Consider the following 23,841-nt stretch of genomic DNA (forward strand, 5'->3'; position numbering starts at 1 on the left):
AACCCAAAGAAAATAGGGTTGTGATCCCCCGGCCTGTTGGTGATGCCATGAGGTAAACTGACTAAATGAAGCTGGTGCTTAAGATGAAGGGTGTACACTATGTGAGGGAAATAAGACAGACGGCCAAGTGGGATTGTGGAAAGCGGCAGGACTTACTGGAAGCATCAGAACGGTACCGGAAGGCCCAGGGACACCATCTGAGCCAGGAAGACCAGGACGGCCTGGAGGACCCTGGAGAACGAGAAGAGGGTGGGAGTTAGTTTCTTTCTGAAAAGGGTCAATAAAAAGCTTCCTTATGTACTTGTTACAATGAAATAACAAAACTTAACTGAATAAAATCCTCATTAACAGAAATAATGCTTTTCAAAAGGACCTCTAGTGCATGACTGTTAACACAAACATCCTCTGAGTATTGAATTGGAATAATCAGCTATCGCTTTGCTGACTTGTATTGAGCAATTAATAAGACATGGGGATCAATAAGCTATGTATTATCCATGAATAAACACCATCATTTTACCGAGTCCCCGGTGGTGTGCTTAAAAATTATGGAAAAGAGCAAACAGTACTACAAACAGCAGTAACAGCTAATCTGTTCAGTGGAAACTCTTTATTTATTAACAATAATTTCAATGAGAAGATAACATGCTAAACTGTTAATGCTTAATTCATTAACTTATCCTGCTGGGAAGAAAGCGACACGGTCTTAAATCAGCAGTGAAAACAAAATATGTGTCTTTACTAAGCTTGTTTTGGGAAGTCGCCCACTGAAGAGAACACACTTTGTGAGAAAACTTGAAGTTCACAGCCAGGAATGGTCTTGTGATAAAATGCACTTAGATTGCAAAAAAAGAAAATGAAGGAAGAAAAGAGCCACTTCTTAGAATTGACTTTTTTCTTGTAGCAAAAAAAAAGATCAGCCTGAGTGGACGTGGTGTCAGAGGGGAGAGAAGGATTTATTTAGTTTTACATTGGTTATTGCAGAATTAAGCTTTTCAGACATTCTGTCTAAGGTGTTGCATGGCCACCCGTCACTAGCTGAGGCTGTAGCTAGCTTCTGCTGCACTGTTAAAACGGCACACTACCCGGATGTAAACAAGCACAAATGACGGATGGCAACTGGTAGCAAGGTTTGTCAGACTTTCGATCTAGAAAATGGAGATGTAGTAGTAAGAGGCTGGTGGTGCTAGCTCTGCTATCTGTAACCACACTTTGCAAACGTATTTATTGTTTACCCACAGACTCTGTGATCCAATGTTTATCCATGTAAAATAAACAAAGCTTAAATTTGACTGCTTATTCTGACTGTTTTCTCACCTTTAGACTAGTCGATTAATCTGAATTTAAATGTATGTTTACACAAACAGAAAATGATGTCAACACATTTGTCAGTTTCAGTTGTTTTTTTTCTCTCCGCAGCATTCAGCGTTAATTCTTACTGTTATCAGTTCTCCAGCTGCTGTGGCTGAGATTTAATGTTCATATTAGCATGCTAACAAGTTATCTTCAGCAGAGCGTGCCACAGTGCAAAAATATATTTTAAATTCAAACAAGTTTCCGCTAAAAATCAGAGGTATAGTGTAAAAGTAAATTTTGAAAGAAAACTTGAGTCTCCAAAGTTTAACAGATTTATCCTCTGGGAAAAATTCTAATTTTATTTCATGGCACCAAAAGTTGTTGTTTAAAAATTGTACTGACAAACTGACTGGCGTTCTTAGAGCCATGTGTTTGCATAAATGTTGACATATTGCATAATAAAAATAGACAGCTTAAGTATACTGGAGACTAGATTTTTCATTTAATAAAGACAAAAGTGAATCTAAGAAGATGGAGAGTGAACACTAGCCAGTGTTTCCAGAAAAACCCAAATCTATTCAGCAGTCTTGTCATGAGCAGAAATCTCAGGCTGCTGGCTCAAATTGATGCCATGTGTTCCCATCTGCCTTTTCCACGAGGTGGTAAATACCCTTCATCCATTGCTGTTTTAGTAAGCAGAGCGACATCTAGTGTTAATTGCAGTACCATGTAGATGGGAAAGTGATGCCCGAGTGGAAAAGAGGGAGACGGTGATTATGAGAGAAATGAGCCGATCAAACCTTCAGGGGGGATACTGCGCAACGGAAAACCACAACGCTTCAGAAACGAGGCACTTTTAATTCCCCCGTCAATCCTCAGCGAGACTGTTTCTCATGGGAGGAAATGAAGGGAGGGAGAGAGACTTTTGGAGCAACAATTTTTTTTTGATCACTTTGACTATGTGGAACAATAAGCCTCTTGTATGGGTAATGTCTGCTAGTATTACTGGGGGAGGCAGTATTTGTTGGCAATGAAAGGGTTAACATGCAGAGACAGAGTAGATGTACTAACAGAGTGATGACAGAGGGGTGTGGGGCATCACAGCATTTAAGAAAAACAAGCTGAGATCCAGACTTCTGAAGGGGACAGGCACTTATTCTGTGTCATCCAATCAATCAAATTAAGGAGAGGAATCCCACGGTGGTGTGGAAAAAAAAGTTGAGAGAAAGTCTAGGCTTCCACATATTTCATAGCAAACTCCTTCAACTTCTAACAAGTCCTTAAGTGTTACCAACACAGCTGGTTCCCAGAACTTTTCTTTGTTGGTGTATTGACAGTTTATGGGCATCTAATTTCCCTGCATCAGTCTTTGCTAAACCCCCCTACTGCAGCAGAAAGAGGCTGTGTCCAATTGTATTATTCGCTCCTGGGCATTAAGACTGTTTTTCACAGCTTTTAGATAAAGAAAAACAGACATTTTAAAAAATAATAAGAATATGAGTCCCATAATTCCACAAGTTAAATGAGGAATTAAGCCTGATTAATGTTTTGGTTAATTGGAATTTGTAATCCAAACAGATAACTGCTGGTATGATTAGTGTATCCCAAAGAAAAAAACTCAATGTGTTTAGTTTTGATGTTGACAGTGAGTACAGAATGAGTGACATATCTTCTCAGACACATCTGTTATTAGAAGTGAAATGAGGCCAACTTTTACTCACCCTCTCACCGGGATCTCCATGGGAACCTGGGGGACCCTGCAATCCTGGGGTACCAGGAATACCCTGAGAGATCACACACACAGACGCACACACATTTAGAATACTATACCCCAAACTGCTGCTAACCAGCATTCCCACCACAGTCAGCCCAGTACTTCCCGTGCATAGGCCCACAAAGACAAAAGTAAACCATGGGTTCAAAGGAAATAAGCCTCAAAATAAAATAGACCCCAACCCCCCTTCTTTCTCTCCTTTGCACGCTCACACATAGACACAGATGTACATTCACGCACAAATACACATTTTGACTGTCTCTCCCAACTCAAGCTTCACTGGCGATCAGGCTGATGCTCTTTCCATAAAGACATTTTTTCCCTCTTTAGCTGTTCTCCATCTGTGGAAGGCAGACAGGAGTGTGGGAGAATGTGATACTCACTGCTTGGCCGGGGGCTCCTTGGGGTCCTTCTATAAGCATCCCCTGAAAAAGAAAAAAAGTGGATACAGTAGCATTAAAGGGCAGCCTGTGAATCCACAGGCAACGGAGACTGTGAGGTAAATGAGAGCTAATGGCTGCTTTGCGTTTGAGGTTGAGGAGTTTACTTTTAGCTTAAGGCACAAGATGTTAACAATGCCTCAACTATCTTATGTTCTATTCTATAATGAGTGTGTGTGGTCAGAGATTTGGATGAGCGCCTGTGGTGGTACATATGGCATGGGAGGAGAGATGTTAACTGCAGCTGCTATTTCAGTCAATGTTTAGCCCGTAGTGGTAAATTGTATACTATGGCTTTCTGAAGAACTTATGTACTGTGGCATTTTGTGTAGACAGCCGTTGTTTTGTCTATTCTAGAGATCAAAGATGTGTATAAAATCTCTTGAGGAAGAAGGATAGTCTTGGTTGGTAACTGGTTTAGTGAAATAAACATCCTCCACATTAAGTCCAGTTGCACTGAGGGTAAAATAAATGAACATACCTTGCACGTGGATGTAAATTAGATAAAAAAATATATATACATTTTTTATAAGAAGAGATTAGAGAGCATTTATCCACTGTATGTCTTTATCTGACACACAACTTCAAAAAATGAAATAATCAAAATGCTAGCTAGTTAGCTCAATTGCTAAGCAACTAACTTGTTCGATGGATTGCTTGCTAGCTAAACAGCTAGATGCTGCAACTTTGTGATACATAGATAAGTTGTAGAATAATTAAAGCTTCTTAGAAGATAACTGAAAAATGCTGGCTCTCTAGCTGTCAGACAAGGTAATTAGCTTGTTAGCCAGATAGCTAGCTAATTAGAATCCTTTTTTTTTTCTCAATAGAATGAATAAGCTGTCATTTCAAAGATAAACGACCACAGGGCTGTGCATCCGCTTTCAAGCTAGTAAGCGGCTAGCTAGAAGCCTATAGTAAGCTGAATATTGTGTAACTGTAGCTTAATATATGTTTTAAAGTTTGCCCTCAGTTAATTTATCATAAAACATTTATCTATTTATCTAAGTGGAATTTTCAAGCTTGTCCTAAAACAAGTTGACTTGTTAGATGTTTAAGATGGTGCACAAAAAAGCTCAGAGAAAGGTGACCATCCTTCCTTAACAGAGTGATTATATTTAGATTTGAAACATATTATCCATCTAACACTTACTGGTTCAATGACAGCAGGTTCCCCCTTCTCTCCTTTTTCTCCCAGGTAACTGTGACCTCCACTCACCTACAGACATAAGACAGACAAGGTGAGCTTTTAATACAGTATGAAGACAGACATTTACAACACAGCACCAACGGTCTGCATGCTAAAAATGGAAAATCTGAGGATAGTGACTTGCAGATGTCCTGCCCTGATGGGTGTCTTCTCTTTTATGGAGGTGACTTAATACACCAACAAACTGCTAAGAAAAGCTCAGCAAAATGCTGACTCGTGCTCTGAATGCTTTAAAGGATTTGTGTAGTTGACAAGTCGAAAAGCAGATTTCTTCTTTTCTGCCTACTGGAAAAATAAACCTCAAGAATCTTTTTGGAAAAAGCTATAATTTAAACTCTGGTCTGACTCCCATTTTTTAAGCTTCCTCAAAACCAGAAACAGCAAAAAAGACCCCAACTGTGCACAAGCTCAGAGGTCGTTACCTGACACTATCCATACAATGACTTCACATGAGAGGAATTCACAAACCACCTACAGCAGTGTGTCCAAAACCCACTAAAATGTTACAGTTTGAAGAGGTAACTCTTATTTAGAAAGTCACAGATAGGGCTGCGGTGTCCTGATTTTAAAGTAGATAGCTTTAATAGAGCAGTTCAATTTAACAAAAGGCAGACAGATGGAAAGCCAACATCCAGACAGGGACTGTGTCTCTTCCTGTCTCTGTGAAGCTGAATCCTGAGGCGAGGAAGAGGGGCTGGAAACAAGCCATGATAGACACAGGCTCAGCAGATATTTCTGTGTAGTCTGAAATATTGATCTTGATGGATTTGATGAATAAACATTAGCAGAGATTTAGTTTGTCATCGGGTCATTTAAAGAGATCACTGGTGGGATAACTCAGGGAGGAGCCTGTCATTAATAAACAGCAGAGGTCACTGAGGCCAAGAGGTTGTGGGGGGCGTGACTGCACTGACAGATGGGTGACATCTGTTTATCTGTGGGAGACTTAGATAGACAAGGTGTGTGTTTGTGTTTACTGATGTGTTTGTGTTTCCTGCATGTGCATGAAGAATGCTCCAAGCTACAACCCAATACCATGAGAAACAACAAACAAAAGGACACCGCCAACAACCCTTCAAACAAATGCCACCAGCATCTTCTCCATCTTTCCACATTCTTGACCACCATCTCCGTACTCCCACCCCCCCACAACAAAACCACTACAGCACTCACGCTGCTCTCTCTGATGTCGGTCTCCGCTGGTACACCAGGACCAAACTCGTCTTCATATGTTTCAGATGTTGGTTTGGCATCAGCAGTGCCGTATTCATAAAAGTCTTTGGTGTCATATTCCTTCAGGTCGTATTCCTTAAACTCATACACGTCAGTGGCAGGATCCACATTCTCTTTGGTTTCAACTGGAGCAGCGGTTTCCACTGCGGCAGTGGGGTCCGCCCCAACCTGTTCCACGCCAGTGATGTAATCATCCACGATTTCCCCTTCGTAATTCTTGGATGAGTCCAGGAATTGAGAAGAAGGGGCAAGGGTTGAAGATGCAAGATGGGGGAGAAACATGGAGGCTTGGTTAGTGGAATAGAATCATATGAACACCTTCAATGAGGCACATGAACATGAAAATGCCAAGCAGTGTTACATCAAATGCTTCATTACAAGTAATGAAAGTGTTCCTGTGGTCAATCATAAAGAAACTACCAGGCCTCTCACTCAAATGTAATATAATAGACACTCTTGTTCAAAGTTGATGACAAAAAGATGACTATTAACTCGTTGGGATCTTATTACAGTGCAGAATTTCTCAGGGTTGATTCATTCGGTCAGACGGACCAGAGGTTTAGCTGCAAGAGTCAGATGTTCTACAGTTTACTTAAAGATATTAACAAAGTTTATGAAGTAATGTGTCTTGTTTTCCATAAATATTGCGACAATATAATTATTGTTATTTTTTTTGCACATGGTAATCAAGAGGTGAAAATCTGATATCGTGACAGCTCTAGTATCTAGCACACCACAGTCAAATGCGAGATCCAACAGACATGGACTGCATGTGGTGAGTTTAGAGCATAGCACATACATTTACAGGTTCAGAGATTCAGTCATGTACTGACATCACAATAATCTCAAACAGCTCTTTCAGAAGCAAACACTAACAGCACATTGTGCACTGTGCTGGGCTCATAGGCAATACAAGCCTTTAAAACTGAACACAAGTCAGGACAGTGAAAATCCTAAGTAATCAGACAAGTGTTTCAACATGGGATGGCACATGTTGAGTTTCCGTGCTTGGCCCTCTGGTCTGTCGTTCAGATTGAATGTAACTTCTTGAGCTGACTGAAGCGTACTATCCACCTCAAGGTACATCACAGTGTAATCTACAGACATGTGGCTGCTGAGCACACAGCTGTATTGTTTTGGTTTAACCTCCAAATGTTCCTCATTACGTTGTTTTATGTGATGGTTTAGCACGAATTAAGGCAGGATCTGCCAAACTCAGGATAATGCAGTAACAGAGGGGATAAGCCTGTCTACTGATTTTCCATTGGTCACGCTTCATTAAATGACAAAAGTTTTCCTGCTCACTCGTTATCCGAACTCTGTTTGATGAAGGTGGTTTCTCATGGAAATCAAAGAGTGGGGTGATCTTGTTATAGCTTAGACGTTGTTTGGTTTCAACCTCTGAAGTTGATCATAAAAAAGTTTGTTGTTTTGATGGCCAGGGAGTATTCCTGAAATGCCATTTTAAACTGCATACATAAAATTTTAGATTTTAATTGGATGAATGAAAGTTAAAAGTCAGTGAAGCAGCCAAAGAATTTTCCATAATAAAAAGTTTGTCCCAACATGGAAGTAAGAATCAGTATCTGTGGTCCAAACATTTTAGATTCCCCAAAGGTACTTTTAAATAATTTTACGTTTCAAAACCAAATCATAGGTGGCAAAATACCAACCACCTACACCTGTTATCCTGTTGACTACAAACAAGGCACAGGGTCCCTATACTTCACAGCTTTTACAAAAAAAATCTTCAATATAGCCTTTCTCACCCTCTAACATCTGACTTTTTTGGTTGCTTACAAAATGTGGAAGTTCTCCCAAACCTTATATTACATCTAATAACAGGACATTTTGGATATTTCATTTACTATGTGGTATATCAAGGGTTCCAAAACATTTCAGTTCACAACCCCCACTGTCCCTTGAGGTGGTTAAATGTTCCTTACTGTCATGGGAATACACTAATAGACCAATCCAAAAACAGACAAAATAGAGCAAAAAAGACTTAAGATACTTAATGTTGCTAGTTGGTCGAAAAATAGCCTACCTATGTGCATATGTTACTGTTTCCTAAATGAACCTGCTGCCACTGATACAATCATTACTCTGGTTTAGTCACCTTAGAGGTTTTGTGGCAACAAAGAAAAGTGGAAAACCAATAAACCATTTTATATTTGCATGGCTTTATTAAAAAATAACCACTATTTTTGTTTATATTTGTATAATTATGGATAAAATATGTAATTTTAAATACCCCTGTCAGTGTTTTGCGACCCCCCCTCTTTGTGAACCACTGTCGTACCGGACTTATTGTGTTGTTTCATTGCAACTATTTTAATAAGATGTAACTTGCCCCTTCAGCATAATGCAACATGAAATTACCATCAGTCAGACTCATTTCATGTTAATGGTTCATATCTCCTTAAGAAATTAAGACATTATTTAGTCGGAATCTTTGAGGAAAAAACACAAAATAAAAAATCACCTGTCCTTGTCCTGCGTTCTCAGTTGGAGTCTCAGGCTGACTTCCATCCACTGGGGAGTAGTCATACTCAGCTGTGTAGTAATCTCCACCCACATTGGTCTAAAATTAGGAAACAATGAACATACAAAAAATATATCGGTGTAAAAATCATGCATTAATGTTCAAGATGCATTCAAGAGCTCTTAATAATGATGGATCTAGTTTGTTTCTTTCCACAGCAGCAGATCATGATAGACATGAGGGTGATTGTGTTATTGTCTTTACATGTGGGAAACATGGAGTATATATGTAAAATGTTGGTATTTGGACAACTGTACTTAAATAGCTGAATGTAAGAACAAAAATAAAAAAGGAAAGGTTTCAAATAAAAGTTATGGGAGAAATCATGCTGACAAAGCGGGAAGTAGGGGAACCTTAGATGGAGAAAATGTTAACAAGAACTGAAGATGAGGGGGAAAGAGATGGACAGAGATGGTTTGCATTACTGTATTTGTCAAATTTTACCTCAATCTTGGCTCCTTCAGTTGGTGGAGCGTCAGTGGCAATCTCTCCTTCGGAGTAGTCATAGAACCCACCATAGTCATAGTTAGTGTACTGTTAGGAAAAATGTACAGAAGGCAATCAGTTAATCAGTGCTATCATGTAAACAGAATACAGTATTTACATGGCTTGTAAACGTTTACAACTAATTGTAAACTTTAGAAAAGATGTGTCTCATCATGCTATTTAAAAATAACATGGTAAAATGAATGAATATGCCCCATCCATATCAGGTAACTGAGCAGTTTTTGCATATGGATGACAGTAGAAATCCCACAACCCAACCCCACATGACCTTTGGAAAGGTTCATGTGTGTAACAAAGAAAACAGTCATTAGGATTCTTGTTTGCCTCCAACAGGATGTTGGAAGCTTAATGTGGTGCCAGTGAAAAACTATCAGCTTGTACCACTTAATTTTGTAAGCCCAGAATGGCCCCTGGGTTACATTAACGGGCCCTTTAACATTTACATTAGGCTGTCTTGACTAATCCCATGTTGGTAAATTATGGGGAACATATAGACTACAGTAGCAGGGGGTAGAAGCACTGCTTAAAAATGATGGGTCTGGAGCATTAAACCAGGTTCTGTGAAAACAACATGTGTTACCTCACTTATTTCTTAGGCTGGGTTCTTCTCGGGTCTCCAAAGCATTACAATAATGTGTTCTGTTTTCTGTATTATGTTGTGGTTTATTTGCTTTATAGAATTAATTTCACTTGACCCACAAGAGAAGACACATAATAATAAACACCATGCAGTTACATGAGACCAAAGTTGTTAGTCACTTTTGAAGAATATTTCGACAACTGGGGGGAATAGGCGGTTTTCACTCTCACAGCAAGAGTTGGGAAAGGGAACAAAGCTACTTTAATATCCTGCCAGTAAACATGAAGTTGGGGCAGGGAGGAAAGTTAGCTTAGCATAGACACTTAAACTACGAGGAGACAGCATCTCACTATTTTCAAAATCTCAAGTAGTTTGCTGATTGTTCCATTACAACGGTTTTTTTCAATGTGTAAAAATGTGTTTTGAAAAAGACATTCATTTGTAGTTTGACAAATCTAGGTACTGCTTTTAGCATCCTGTCTTAAACAAAGCTAAGCTAATTGCTCTTGGCATAAGCTCTGTATTGACCACAAAAATGGCTGTGATGTTCATACGAAGGTGGAGCCAAGAGAACAGCTAGCTTGGCTTACCACAGACACAGAAAGTAGAAGGAAACAGCATGTCACTAGTACCAACATGTAAGACAGATAAAACCTTTCTATTTGTTGCATTAACATTGAAAAGAAGAAAAAGAATTTATCTCAATACCTCGCTCGTCTAATTGCTCCTAGCTTAGAAGCTATGGCAGAATCAGAATCTTAATCTCAGAGCTTGCTGATTATTTTTTTAAGTTCTTTGTCAAAATGTAAAATATATCTCTAAAAAGACATCCATTTTCAGTTTTAAGGATATAGTTTCTTCCCCTTGCTTCAAGATTTTCAGCTAAGCTAGGCTAACTGCTTTTAGATCCAGCACCATAGTAACCACAGACATGGTAGAAATCTTTACATCTACCTTTAAGTAAGAAATCTAATAAATGTACTCCCATAAATTTAAACCATTCCTTTTTTTTCAGGCATTTATTTGTACATATACCCCCACAAATATGATGCAACTGAAACACTCAAGCCTAGTTTTAAGTTGATATGATTTTTCTTCTGTTATTCTCTTACTAACTGTCAAAGTGAGGCAGATTAAGTTAACAGAACAGCCCCTGCTATGCAGCGCTCCATCAGCTCAGGGATAAATATTAGTCCCTAGATGACTGCTAAGCTCATAAAAATAATACAAGATCCACCGGCCTGCTGCAATGCTGGCCAGGCCTCCGTTCTTCAGAGAGAGAGAGACAGAGAGGTCACACCAGAGAGCAGTCCTGGCCAGACCAAGTAGACTTGCAGCGAGGAGAGCAGGCGAGGCACAGAGAAATATAGAGAAGAAGATAGAGCACGAAGGTAGGATTTATAGAGATTTATGGCGTTGAAGCGCTTGGCCACGCTGAAGGCCTTCACCACAGACTCGGATGAAAGGCGTAAATGCTGAAGTGTGCTCATAAAAGAAAAAGCCCCCCCCCCCCCCCCCCCCCCCCTCTCCTTCTCCTACATCACCCCCTCTTCCTCTTTTAACCCAGCTGCAGACATGTGGCTGACGACTGAAAGGCTTCAGGTCAAGGAAGTTCTTTCAGAGGCTAAGGTCAAAGCCACACTCCACGCTTTTGTGGAATTGTAGAGGTTTGGTTTGGAAAAAACTAGAGGAGGGAGGTTAAGACCTCAGTGTACACAAACACTTTATGGTTAAAAAATGGAGAGCTGTGTTTTTTGAACTCCTGCACAGGGATTTGTCCGTTGTAGGAAGTATATTTTAGTTGTGCAGGAGAGAATACATTCCTTAAAATACTGAGCTGGAATGTAAGAAATAAATTCCTGTTGCACCTCTTCAGAAAGTAACAATGAATTATCAAGATTTACAGTGATTCTGCATCCAAACTGCTCCCTGTTGTCTATTTAGAATCGACAAGCTCCTTGTATTGGCTTTGAGGAGAAACTTGATGATGAAGCAATACTTTCCAGGACATGGTACCCACTGTACAGCCAATCTTTTCAAAAAGAGAACCGGCTTCTGATTTTTTCTCAATCCAAATTCTGCTTTTCCAGGTACAGGGAGTCTAGCTAGGGGAAGGAAAAGCTTATATTTCCCTGGGAGTCTGGGCAGAGTCTGCAGAACTCGTTAGTGATATAAATCACGGGGCCACTCCAAAGTGGGCTCAGACTTCGTGGCAGGGAGAAAGGAAAAGTTTCCAGTGTGAGCTCATCAGTTATTCAGTGAGGAACTCAAGTAAAATGTCAGCCGACAAAGAGGTTTGAACTTCAAAAATAACAAAAGATGATGAAAAAAATGGATGTGACATGAGGCACTGTATTTAAATTAAGAGATGTGGCCGAAGAGGATACAATGTTTTGGAGCCAGTGGAAATAAAGGAGGGCTTTGAAATGAAAATAAAGGCTGAGATAAAATAGAGATTGATACAAATCCATCAATACCAAAATACTTTAGCCTATAGGGATTCTTACAAAAATGTTTTAAGAACACACAATTTGCAGAGAGTTTTCTTAATTTTTGTGTGTTTATGGCAAACTAGAACTGCACTAACTTAGACCAGGGAAGAGGTTACTGGATATAATGTCAGTTACTGATTGATGCCACAAAAGCTACCAAATTTTACATTTTTAACCCCTTAAAACTGTTTTAAACTTCTTAAAGTCAGGCTTAAATGAAGTGTGTTTTTAATGTTTTGGCCATGAAGTTGTTTCCTACGGTACCATTCTTCAGTGGGTATGAGGTTTTAATTTAAAGCCAGTGCTATTTATTTGAGTGAAGCAACATACCAGGGGGACTGGGAGTAGTTGCCTGTAAGTTGTTTGTCTGTGCTTTTTTGCTTCTTTGATTTTAGCACTCATATTGGGGCGTTAGTCCATTTTGTCAAACCACACAAGCTGTACAGTGTGCTGAGGTTGAAAGAGTAACCAGGGATTTGAATATTATTTTATAGCCATGATGCAAACTAAAGTACTCTACAATGTTTAAATCTAACACACTTTGACCTGCTTTTGCAGAGGGCAATTAAAGCATACAACTTTGGCAATCGTACAATCGGTATTACAATGTTAATACCCCAATATACGTAAACTTAAACACAACATAGAAATAAACATAATTTCAGAGCAGAGTTTGTTTAAAAATGAGTAGAACTCTGTTTTGCTTTGAGCTAGCTTTTAACCGCTTTTGTGAGCCGCTGTGAGTTTCGATAGTGTCACTGCTTGCCATCATTACGGACATGCTGATGCTAGCAAGATTCCATAATTTGTATCAAGCTGAGCAAACATAACACTATGCTCAGGGGTTTCTGATGACTCAGCAGATTTTGAAATAACAAGATACTAAAAGTGTTATCGTAAGCTAGCTTGGCTAACTAGCTTCTACTTTCCGAGTCAAAGCTACAGCTTAGCTTTCTAGCGCACACATTCGAAGCAGAATACTGAACAGGATTGTGCGTTCATGAAGTTTTTAATGTTACAGGTCTAAAATTACTATTGGTACATCACCAATGGTATGTTAGCTACTTTAAAATAAAGCAGAGATATACCTTTTATTAATGTGAGTAAGCTGTCAAGGGCTATGACATTATAAGGTCAGCAGCATAGCTGTAGAGTACAAAAAGTTAAGACTTGTATCAAATAAATCTACCAGAGGACAGTTTATCCTCTGCTCAATAGTGGTAGTAACATTATATTGTTTTCTGTCTTTATACAAAGTCTGATGATGAAGAATCAAATTCCAGCTGGAGTTTTTGTAACTTTGACTTTTATACTGATTTACTTTCATTTTGTCCGTCCAAGCCTCCTAATTTATTCTCTGACTTCATCTTTTGCTACTTTTACTGACACCCAAGTCTAAAGACCTGTTTCCAAACTCCTGTTATCATCCCTACTAAAACTCAAACCCCAGCTCCTATTTTTCACCCCCATGTTTCCCTCCCTCCCTTCCTTTCTCCTATCCAACTATCTGTAAGACCCTTTCCTTTACTTCCCCCTCCCCTCTCCCAACTCTCTCTTTATTCTTCCCTCCCTCTGGACAACTAAACCTCTCTCCCAGCCTGCTTTCTCCCCCCTCCAAATACTGACCTCTTCCTCAGGTTCCTGAGCCTGGGGGGTGTCGTGGTGGTTGGGGGTTTCACAGTCGGGGCTGTAGTGTTCACAGTAGTCATGGGCTGCCCTGGGGTCTGCCACTATCAGCAGCTGCTGGATGTCGCCCTAGAAGAGGAGAAGAAGCAGCGTGTCAGCAGAAGCCGTGTCAACAGATTTCATGGATTTTCGAGACACGAATTGTCCTCAACTGTGAATTCCCATGTCAGAGTTTTTCTCTAAAGTTCTCCAACATGAAAACAGAAAGTCTGCAGTATAATTTACCACACTATAGGTTTACATTATAGCCATCAATTTTAGTCACTTTCAACTTAGCTTCTGAGAAATCAAGATTTTCCAGTTTGGATTGGCGAATAGCTCCAAATTCTACAAAACAGAGGGGCTTAAGCCACTGTTGCTGTTGAGAGGGAGCCAGTCATAGGCACGAATAAGAGCTGCAGCTAATACAGAGCACTTCACCAGTGCAATTTGGAGCAAAACAAGGTACTGCAGTAGTTGAAAACATATGAAATGGAAGGAGAGTAGGAAAGTCTGCAAATGTATTTTTCTCAATGCGAGATAAGGCTTCTACAGAGTGTAATCTCTTGCTCTTTGTTGCTGTTAGCAGATCACAGACATAACAAGATTTTAATTGTGATTAGATACGATTTAAAATACTACTCAGGGGTCGTAGTGGACGACTACATACTTGTAATGTTAACCATGTTTGACTTCTTTTCAATCAAAGAAACAGTTATTTTGCACCGAGGAGTCAACAGGACTTTCAAGCCAACCCAAACCTTGGACACAAACCAACTGCCAATCAGCAAGTGCAGAAAATGATCGGGACTTTCATTTCCTGAGACCTGACGCCCAAAACTCACTTCACAGATCACTCACATTGTCCACTTCTTCTTTCCCCCTTGTGATTACAAATAGAAACCAAATGTTCGCCTCAATGCACCTTCTTCTCTCCACCAGCTTTACGTCAAAGTGGTGATAAAGTGGGACAATAAAGCAACAAGGCAGATGTTGTGCAGTACAGAAGGCAGAAGTCTCTTGACTGTTTAATACACATAGTTTTGTATGAAATAATTCACAGCTGTAGGGGAGTGTGTAAGCCTTTAAAAATGAACTATTGCACAGTCCCTTCATTCAGCCATTAGGGATGGCAAGTCCTCTTACACAGCAGATAAATAACCACGCTCTGTACTTATCTGAGGCTGTCTGTTTTTCATGAGCTTTTGGGAGAGGAAATTAGATCCACACTCTCGACCTCTCCATCAGCCAAAGGCTCTTTTTCCACAATCGTCTCCAAAGGAATTTCTAACCCTATGCCACTGATGTAGACAATGTTACCTATACCAGTCTACCATACCAGCACCTTAGCTGACCTTTGTCAGAGTGGACCAGGAGTGTGTAACAGAGAGGAGGAGAAAGAGGAAAAAAAACCAAACACAACAGGGTAAAGGTGGAAAAAGGCTGCGATCATGGTGGCCCCCTAGGAGGAAGCACATACATGCAGATTCCATTAAATTACAGGAGGCAACATCTGTACAAGCTTAGACCTCTGGAACATATTAGATATTCACCACCCTGTGCCTAGCATACATGATCATTCAGTCTCAGTGGGGCACAGAATAACTCAAATAATAACCAGCAGATAAACACACGTTTAGATTTCACATATGGACTGATGCATGCATGCTGTGCAAGTTTCTGTCCACTAACAGTTGTTTCTTACTGTGTTGTTAATGCTGTATGCGCTAATGTTTGGGTTATTACTCACTCCCAGATCCGTCCTCCCATGACAAAACACATATGTGAATGATTTTATTTACATGGGCCATTTTATAATAAAACCTGAGTTGGATTCCTTTATCATAAATCAGTCTCTATGAGGTATCAGTGGCTGATAATCCAGACATTTTATGGAGTCTTGGAGTAAAATGGGGTTCAAGTCTGACTAAGGATGAAAGATCCTGGCTGAAGAGATAAGACAAACTTGTCACAAGAAAATTTCAACAAGTAACACTCGTGTATCTGAACATTTGAATCCCCTCATATGTTGGTTTCATAGCTTGGAATGCTCCAAAGGACTACAAAAGAAGAACTACAAAAGAACATTCCAACAGCCAAGAAGTCCACTACCCACATTTTGAACTATCAGCAGGCTGAGGTGGCTTAAAGGCTGTCTCTGTTCAACTGGGAAAAAATCTGGGTGGGGAGAGTGGATGTATCTCCTCCTTAAGCAAAGCATTCAATGCCCAAGTTTGGCCTGCAGATCAAACTGTGGCTGTAACTGTGTGTAACTAAAGTGTGTCACAGGGCATTTCTGAAAAAGATAAGTTCTTCTCTGTAAAAAAAAAGAGGAGTATATCTTTCTTTTTAACATCCTCCTTTGACAAAATGTGCAATAAAAAACAGAAGTTATGTATCTTAATTAAGTATGTGTGTGTTATTGTAGTTCTGTGTCTGTGGTGGCCAGTACCGGCCAATCAGCACATATGGCTGCCATGTCTTGTAGTCATGGTGGAAGACTGGAAGTGGCTGATAGGACATGTGTTGTTACATTGTGAGTAGTCATCTAGAAGCCATCTGTGTATTGCCATGGTAGAATGTTCAGTTGTAACAGACTAGCAGGCTGTAGTAGCATAAAATCAGATAATTACATGCTAATGCGCATTCTGAATGTAACTCTATGCATCACTGTTATTTTGTACTGTTGATACATGCCTATAAGACACTACCTTTACTAACACTAATGTCATGAGCCATGAAATATAAGCCGAACGACCTGTCAGTTAGCAGGCTGTATTTATTAGCACTTGCAGTACCCCTGCACTTTTGCCGATTCCCCCAAGTAGTCACATTCTCCCAACCAGCTAAAGTTACAGAGTCCTTAATCCTCCACTACACAAGTTGTAGCTCACAGCAGCCAAAGCTACTTCATACAGTATGTCTTTTTGGTAAATCAGCACAAACTGATCCACAGTGAAGCCAGTTAAAAACACAGACAGCTTACATATGGCACAAAATCTGTCTGCTTCCTCCTGTTTACGTCTTCCTGTGCACTTGGGCAGTAACTATCCCCTCTTGCGTCCATTTGGTCCCATCTTTTGGCTTTCTTGATTTGCTTATGTCTTGAGAAAATAAGGTATATTAAGCAAGACTGTATTTACCACAACAAGAAAACAATTGTGCAGCAAAGACCTGCAGGAGAGTCCAAGAACGTCATAGAGGGGTTTTGTCTGGAGACCACACACACTTAGCCCATTTATAAAGCCAGTCACTGATTCAATCACTCCCATACTCCCCCACTTGGCATCTACCTCGCTGCTCCCTCCTCTCTTCTTTTACCGTTTGTGTCTCCCTCGTCTGCATCTTGGTGCATTTGTTGATGTTATTGTCTGGACTGACTTGCACATCTCTCTGGCATCTGCCGAGGTTCATCCTCAGAATTCCTGGGATGATCTACGGCACTGCCCTGGCTTCAGCTCAGAGCTGGCATGGACATGGAGGGATAAATCATATGTCTAGGTTGCACTACAATGGGTTTGTTAATGGGTTTGTGTATGATGTGGATACAAAGCACTTGGACTCATGTTCACCTCCATCTGAAACTGTATTAACTCAAAGGATAAAAGTGCATGCAAGAACAACCCGCGGAGGATGAAACTGACTGGTTTCAGAAAAAGACTTGAATCATTGAATCCATCTGTCCATCTTAATTTCACCCACAAGAAAATCATTTTCAGAGTTTGTCTGTTTTTCTTTTGTATCTGGAATAAACACACCACCAGTTTTTCTTCAAGCATACCCTTCTCACATCTGATTCGAAGCTGAGAAATGCAAACACAGCAGACAGACAGACACCACAGTCTGGATAGTCCCTGGGCGAGGTGACCCTGACGTCTGTTTCAAGGAGTATCCCGACCGAATGCAGAGCCCACACCCACTTAAAAAACAGGAGTCACTTAAGGAGAATAACTGGCAGATGGATGATGGATGATCATCTTAAGTGGGCGGTGTTACAAGCCCTCAGCAGACCATGAAATCTGTCCTTGGCTTTGTTCTCTTAACAGAATGTCAAATATGAGCTTTCAAATTCCACTTCGGGGGGAAGATGTGTGAGTGTGAGTGAGTGTGCGTCTCAGATATGTGTGTGTGTGTTTGGGTTGGGGATTGTGATCAAGTGAGTAATTGACATCTGATTATGAGCTCACAACACCTCATCATGAGCATCAAGCATAGAACTGACCTCGATGATAAAGACACAACTTTGATGAGATGCAGATAGCTCCTGCTGGCATCAGATCAGACATGACAGGTGATGCAAGGGGGTGGAGATGGGGGTTTCACTTCCTGCTTTTGCTGAACTAAATTGGAGCCACAAACAGTGCAGCAGATTTTGTATGACTCCATGTAATTAAGACCATACTGTATCGACATAAAAGTGTACATTTCTGGAGGGATACCAACTCCAATTTTGCCTTTTTGGGGAGGGACATCTTGCCCTGAATCAAGCCCTGGAGACAAACCTTTAAACCTCTAAAATAAGTGTCTCTACCCATGGCTGAGCAGAAACACTTGGCTGGTAGACTCCAGTATGGGCTGCACATTTTCGCTCAGTAAAAGTTTTGCAGATATACTTGACTCTATTCCACCTGAAAATAGTACCAATTATTTTTTTCTGAGGGCATTAAAAAAGAGAGTCAGGGAGTCTGTTGGAAATGAAGACATGCATTGTATGTTTTGTATGTAATACGGTAAAATTGCAACATGAATCAGGATGGGGCCAAATAAGAAAAATTGATGTCTGTTACTTTGCTGGGACAGTATTCGACGCCTTTATGACTATTTTGTGACATTTTATAGACTCCAACATGAACTGGAAAGACTGTCAAACTTATGGTTGCAAAGCTAAACCTCCTCTTTGCTGACATGATGTGTCGTTTTCACTTGCACCACCATGAACAGCATGTAAGTAGGTGTTTGAAATGTTATTGTCTGCAGCCAGGTGTAGCAGGTCACTTTGCCTGTAGGAACAGCTGCAGGGTATTGATGCACCTGGAAGACACATTTGGAAATATGCCCAAAGCATCTGCTGTCTGACCCAGTAAAACACAAATGCATATATGCAGAGGCAGGAGAAAAAAGGGGCCATGTTGACAGATTACATGTTTGTGTAATCATTTATTTTACTGAGTCTCTGCTATTAAAGAGACAGCCCCCAGCAGCACAGCCCCAACTACTGCAACTTTCTGCTCATTTAGAATGACAGCACATGTGTTTATTTACAGCACGCTGTCACCGAAAGAAAGCACAGACTCGGGATGATTCACAGAGCTTTGTGTAACACCCTTCCACGAGGACAACTTTCATTAAACATTTCATGTTGTCACTGTGACCTGCCTGCCTCCATGAACCTCCAGGTGCATCATCTGCCAGATGTGTCCGGCTCGCAGGCCGTGCAGACCACAGCTGCTCACATCCAACAGTCTAGTCCAGTCTCATGCAGATGTTTCTGCTTCATAAAAATGCATGATGTGCAAACTTGCAGTATCTTCTGTAGCCATAACTTACTTCTGTATTTTCTTTATTTTATCTCATGTGCCTAACCCCACACACATCTCCACACATTCAACATGAAATAAAAAGTCGGCGTTTCCAAACTCTGGGAGGGGACCACATCTTGAAAGAACAAATAGAGAGATGGAATTTCAAAACTGTACAAGGACAACAATTAACCAAGACGCGGAGAAAAGGAAAAATGTGTAACACTCTCCAGATTTCTCCCAGCGTTTTATCAAACACAGCCTCTGTGGTCAGCCTGAGGATAAAGTTTCTTTCAAGCACTGGGGGCATTCAAATGACTTGCACCCTTTCGGATATTAAAACATTTTGCCTGCCAGTAGCTCACAGGATTGTTTGAACCATCTGCTTGTCCACCCCACCATTTCTCCATTTCTTTTTCTTTCTTTATCTCCCTATCTTATCCTCTCTCTATGCCTTTTTCTAGCTAAAACATTTTTAAAAGCACATTGGGTTAGTTAATTCCTGGCTGTACTGGGATCAGTTAGTGAAGGTCACTTCACGAGGGACAAAGAGGTTACAAACGGATCAAATTTGAAAAAAGTAGACAACATTATATCATGTACTGATGAAAAGTCAGAGTGAAAATATGCTTTACTGTCTTTGGATTGTCCGTTTAAGTACAAGTTGAAATGTGACTGACACTTCTCCGTTCCAGTCCCTAAACACTTGTGAGTTAATGACGATACTCCTATTACACAACGCTGACCAAAACTTTCTGTGATGGGTCCTGGAGAGTAAAAAGTGACTGAGGCAGATGAGAAACAGTCCCACTGTTTCTCTTCTAGCCAGCACAACCATAAACAATGAATCACTTTAAGGCTTAGAGCACATCAGAGTCTTGTAGAGTCCTCTGCCAGAGTCTGTCCTGCTTGAGGGATGGCATTTTGGAACAATATGTTATGCAGTAATGACAGACACATAAACAAACCATCCTCGCCTGTCTCTCTCCCTTTCCTCACACACATTTTTTATGAACGCATCCATGTATATAACAACACACCGTCAGCCATACTGCAAAAGCAAGAAATCCCAGCCTGTCCTTTAAAGTCTGAAGAGAGGATTTGCATAAAGATGAGAGATGATTCAAATATTCTGTGGGCTTTTATTTAGAGGGAGGAAAAAAAGGCTTTTGGAGGGCCGGTCAGTGAGCATATCTTTTAAACAGCTGTGCAATCTGAGCCAAGAATAAGAACACACTGATCATATTTTCCTTTAGCCTTCACTCTACCCTCTGCTTCCAGCTTTGACACCTGCTTATGCAATCTACTGCAGAAAGGTAGCCATGTGCCCACCACTCAAAGGACTTCTGAATAGAAATTTCACACCCAACATCTGCAATCAAACTGCATATTGGCTCTAAGGTTGGAAAGCTAAGAGTGAGGATACCAAACAGCCAAGATATCTCAACGTGATAAGTCTTAGGTATCATATATCAGCTCCTCATCCATAATTCTACAGATCACTTAAGCTTATGTTTTGTATACAGCTTTACTATAAAGCTTGACGAAGGTCTTGGAAATCATGTTAATACTTAGCGTCATGCCATCCCTAAGTGCATCTCTGAGATTTCAACATAAACGCATTGCTATGCATGCAAGACCTCAGAGGAACTGGACTCAATCGCCCCATGGTTCAAATTTTCAAATCATGTTTATCTACAGCAGAAAATGCTGCCTGCATTGTTCCCAAAGTTTCCATAGCCTCCAACATATACTGATTGTAGTTTAACTACAACAGCTGGAGAATCCTGTTTGCCAAAGTTTAATCCCATAAGCAACCAATTCAAACCAAACACATGGCTTACATCTACTTCTCAATCACGTTTTTTTTAACTAAAAGATTATACAGTAATTAGCCAAGACGCCTGTGGCCAGTAAGATTTTTTGCCATTAGCAGCACAGTGTGTCTGTAAATAGCCAGTTTGCAATCATCAAATCTGGGGTTATCAACCTCGAAGTGGAAATAATTACAGCTACAGATATGGCAGCATTTTTAGCAAGGCCACCACAGCAATGCTATTGTGTGATGCACTGATTAAAACCACCTTGCAACGTGCAAAAGGCTCCGGCCCTTGGAACAAAAGCCAATTTTTTCTTCTTCTTCAGGTTTTTTAAGAGGAGAACAAAACAAATTACCCTGCAATTCAACACCGTTTACCGTAATATGCACTCAAACAAAGAGAACTTGCAAAAGCCAAATGGCTGGTCTTAAACCAGCATTAAAAACAGAGGAGGTTCTGTGCAAATGCAAGGGCACTTCTATCCCAATCAACACCTTATTACCCTATCCCAACTTAAATCACTGAGGCTTCACTCTTACTTTTACTTTACTCTTACTTCTACTGCTGTAAGTGTTGTAAAACTATGCAAACTTTATAAGCCAGCTGAAATGAGTGAATCACTGCTGAACTTTTTTGAATTGTACTGAGTCTTCTTTCCATGACCTAAACTTACCCATCAATTAACCTTTATATCTAACAATGTGATCAGCTTTCCGAAAAACAATCATTATAGAAGACTGGGAACCAATTTCTGAGTGTCTCCGCTCTGGAAAGTCATCTCTGACCTGCAGGCCAACATTTTGCAGGCTGTTCTGCTTAGCAAGCATTCCACACGCAGACATCAAAGAGAGCCTATTGTCTTCACAGCTAGCATTCAGCTCACATTTTCCACCCAGCTGGCTGCTACCTGTGCTAAACCTGTTAGCATACCTCTGTCTCACAATCATCACCTCAGTAACCATACACAGATGTGATTTTTGATTCACAGCTCTGATAATCACAGTTAATGATGGAATCACAACGTAGAATGATATAAAAGCTACGCATCTAACATGACACGTCCAAAATGAACAACTGCAGCCCATTAGATCTCAGTCTTTCTTTTATTAAGTCAACTATTTAAACAAATCCAACCAGTGCAGAGGGAGAAAAACATTCTGAACAACTCACTGTGCAAGTAGTCTTTCCACAGACATTGCTGCTGGCTCATGCCAAGTATACAAAGCCAATATTGTTGTTCTGGCCAATAAATTTCACCGTTTACTGTATGAACAAGTTAATGAAATACAAATAAAAAGTCTGGCCTTAAAGCGTTTGGACTTAAAGTATTAGACACTAAAATTGTCCCTTTTCACAATGGTAAATGAGATTCATTGAGAGTAGGATTCACAATGTGTTTTCAATTACTAAGCCACAGAGAAGAAATCGCTGGCATCAAGGTAAGCTTTCCAAAGACCCTCAATTACTTCAATGTAGTGGTGAATGTCTGCTCTGTGTTTGTAAGAAATACTCCTTTGTGGATGATGGATGCATCTTGAGGTTAACTCTTACCACATTTTACTCTCAGACATAAATGTCATTGTATCTCTGAGTAAGAACAATAATACAGATAATAAAGATAATCCAGCCATTAGCACTAATTGTGATAATATCCTCTGCACTGATGCAAGAGAGGCATTTAGTGATGTTTAAATACTTTCTGGAAAACATATTATACCAAGCTTAATTGTTTTCTTCAAGTAATTTAGATAAGGGGAAAGTTACCGCTCTTAAATCTGTGAAAGAGATCTGCCTCTGTCTCCTGGAGGCAGGTTGTAATGAATTAGCTCAGCCTAAACACGCTAGCTTGACTCTAATAAATTCAAGAGTCTACATACACATTTAAAGCTCAATTAGAATGACACTAGATGTCATACATTATGAAGTGTTTACAAAAAGGAACATAAAATAACAAAGAGCAGGGAGGCCATGCTCGCTGTTTTGTTTTGCTTCTGCTATTATGCAAATTAAGGCTTGATATTTAAAGCACAAAAATGACAGCAAAATCTATCTTTTTATCTAAAAGCAGAGCAAAAAAAGACCTGAACCCTCCAAGATTGCACATCATTCCTTAAATCAAGTTCACCCTGACACAGCTAGTTTGATCCAAGAGAAAAGGAATTCAACATGGCCGCCTTACCTCAAAGACTTCCTCATCCAGGATTCTTGTGCCAAAGACAGTAATGCCCTCTGTGTTAATGACAGCATGATCGCTTCGGCCAAGCGGTCTGGTTAGCTTCTTCTTACAGTCCACAATGATGGTGACAGTCTTCTTCTCCACGCTGATAGCGACACGATGCCATCTGTAAAAAAAAAGAAGCAAAGCAGGAGGTCAGATTAACTTCACTACAAAAGTGCTCTGTTACTTCCAACACTTTCAAAAACAAAAACAAATGTGATGCCCAGAGGGGACGGTCACAATTCTTGGAAATATGTGTATTTGCCTTCCTACCAATTGTTTGTTAGTTGATCTTGGTTTAGCTTTAAACTGGGATAGCTCTGAAATTAGCCCTGAAAAACACCAACCAGGCCACCGATAAAGTGTGTACAAAAACTGAAAAAGCAGTAACATTTTTGACAGTTACTCTTCGACTGCATGCTTTTTTGTATCATCAGTCTTCTTTTCCTTTTTTGCACTAATGCTGCAGGGTGATGCATCGCTGTTTTGTTGTGTTGCACGATGGCAAAGATTTAAATCTTGAATAAATCTAATCCGATTTA

At 40.2% G+C, this 23,841-nt stretch overlaps 1 protein-coding gene and 1 long non-coding RNA gene across 3 annotated transcripts in view; one reads left to right on the forward strand and one right to left on the reverse strand.

Annotated features, from left to right (window-relative positions):
- The window catches only part of LOC117826444 (collagen alpha-1(XI) chain-like), a 96,722-nt gene that overhangs the window by 60,471 nt on the left and 12,410 nt on the right, over positions 1 to 23,841 (reverse strand). Inside the window, exons 4-12 of one of the 2 annotated variants that reach the window (XM_034702497.1) lie at positions 23,261 to 23,423; positions 13,704 to 13,832; positions 8,943 to 9,032; positions 8,439 to 8,537; positions 5,894 to 6,169; positions 4,664 to 4,729; positions 3,454 to 3,495; positions 3,018 to 3,080; positions 157 to 231 (exon numbers count right to left, since the gene is read on the reverse strand). In XM_034702497.1, the coding sequence (XP_034558388.1) occupies positions 157 to 231; positions 3,018 to 3,080; positions 3,454 to 3,495; positions 4,664 to 4,729; positions 5,894 to 6,169; positions 8,439 to 8,537; positions 8,943 to 9,032; positions 13,704 to 13,832; positions 23,261 to 23,423 (1,003 nt within the window). Of the gene's footprint in view, positions 1 to 156; positions 232 to 3,017; positions 3,081 to 3,453; positions 3,496 to 3,991; positions 4,481 to 4,663; positions 4,730 to 5,893; positions 6,170 to 8,438; positions 8,538 to 8,942; positions 9,033 to 13,703; positions 13,833 to 23,260; positions 23,424 to 23,841 lie in introns of those variants that run through there. The other variant, XM_034702498.1, reaches the window with a different exon arrangement.
- Positions 3,422 to 6,611, forward strand: LOC117826447. Its single transcript, XR_004634045.1, has 3 exons — positions 3,422 to 3,569; positions 4,709 to 4,751; positions 5,731 to 6,611. It is a non-coding gene; the product is annotated as an uncharacterized LOC117826447 (long non-coding RNA).

This window comes from Notolabrus celidotus, chromosome 15 (assembly GCF_009762535.1).
Source record: "Notolabrus celidotus isolate fNotCel1 chromosome 15, fNotCel1.pri, whole genome shotgun sequence".
NCBI classification, from domain to species: domain Eukaryota; kingdom Metazoa; phylum Chordata; class Actinopteri; order Labriformes; family Labridae; genus Notolabrus; species Notolabrus celidotus.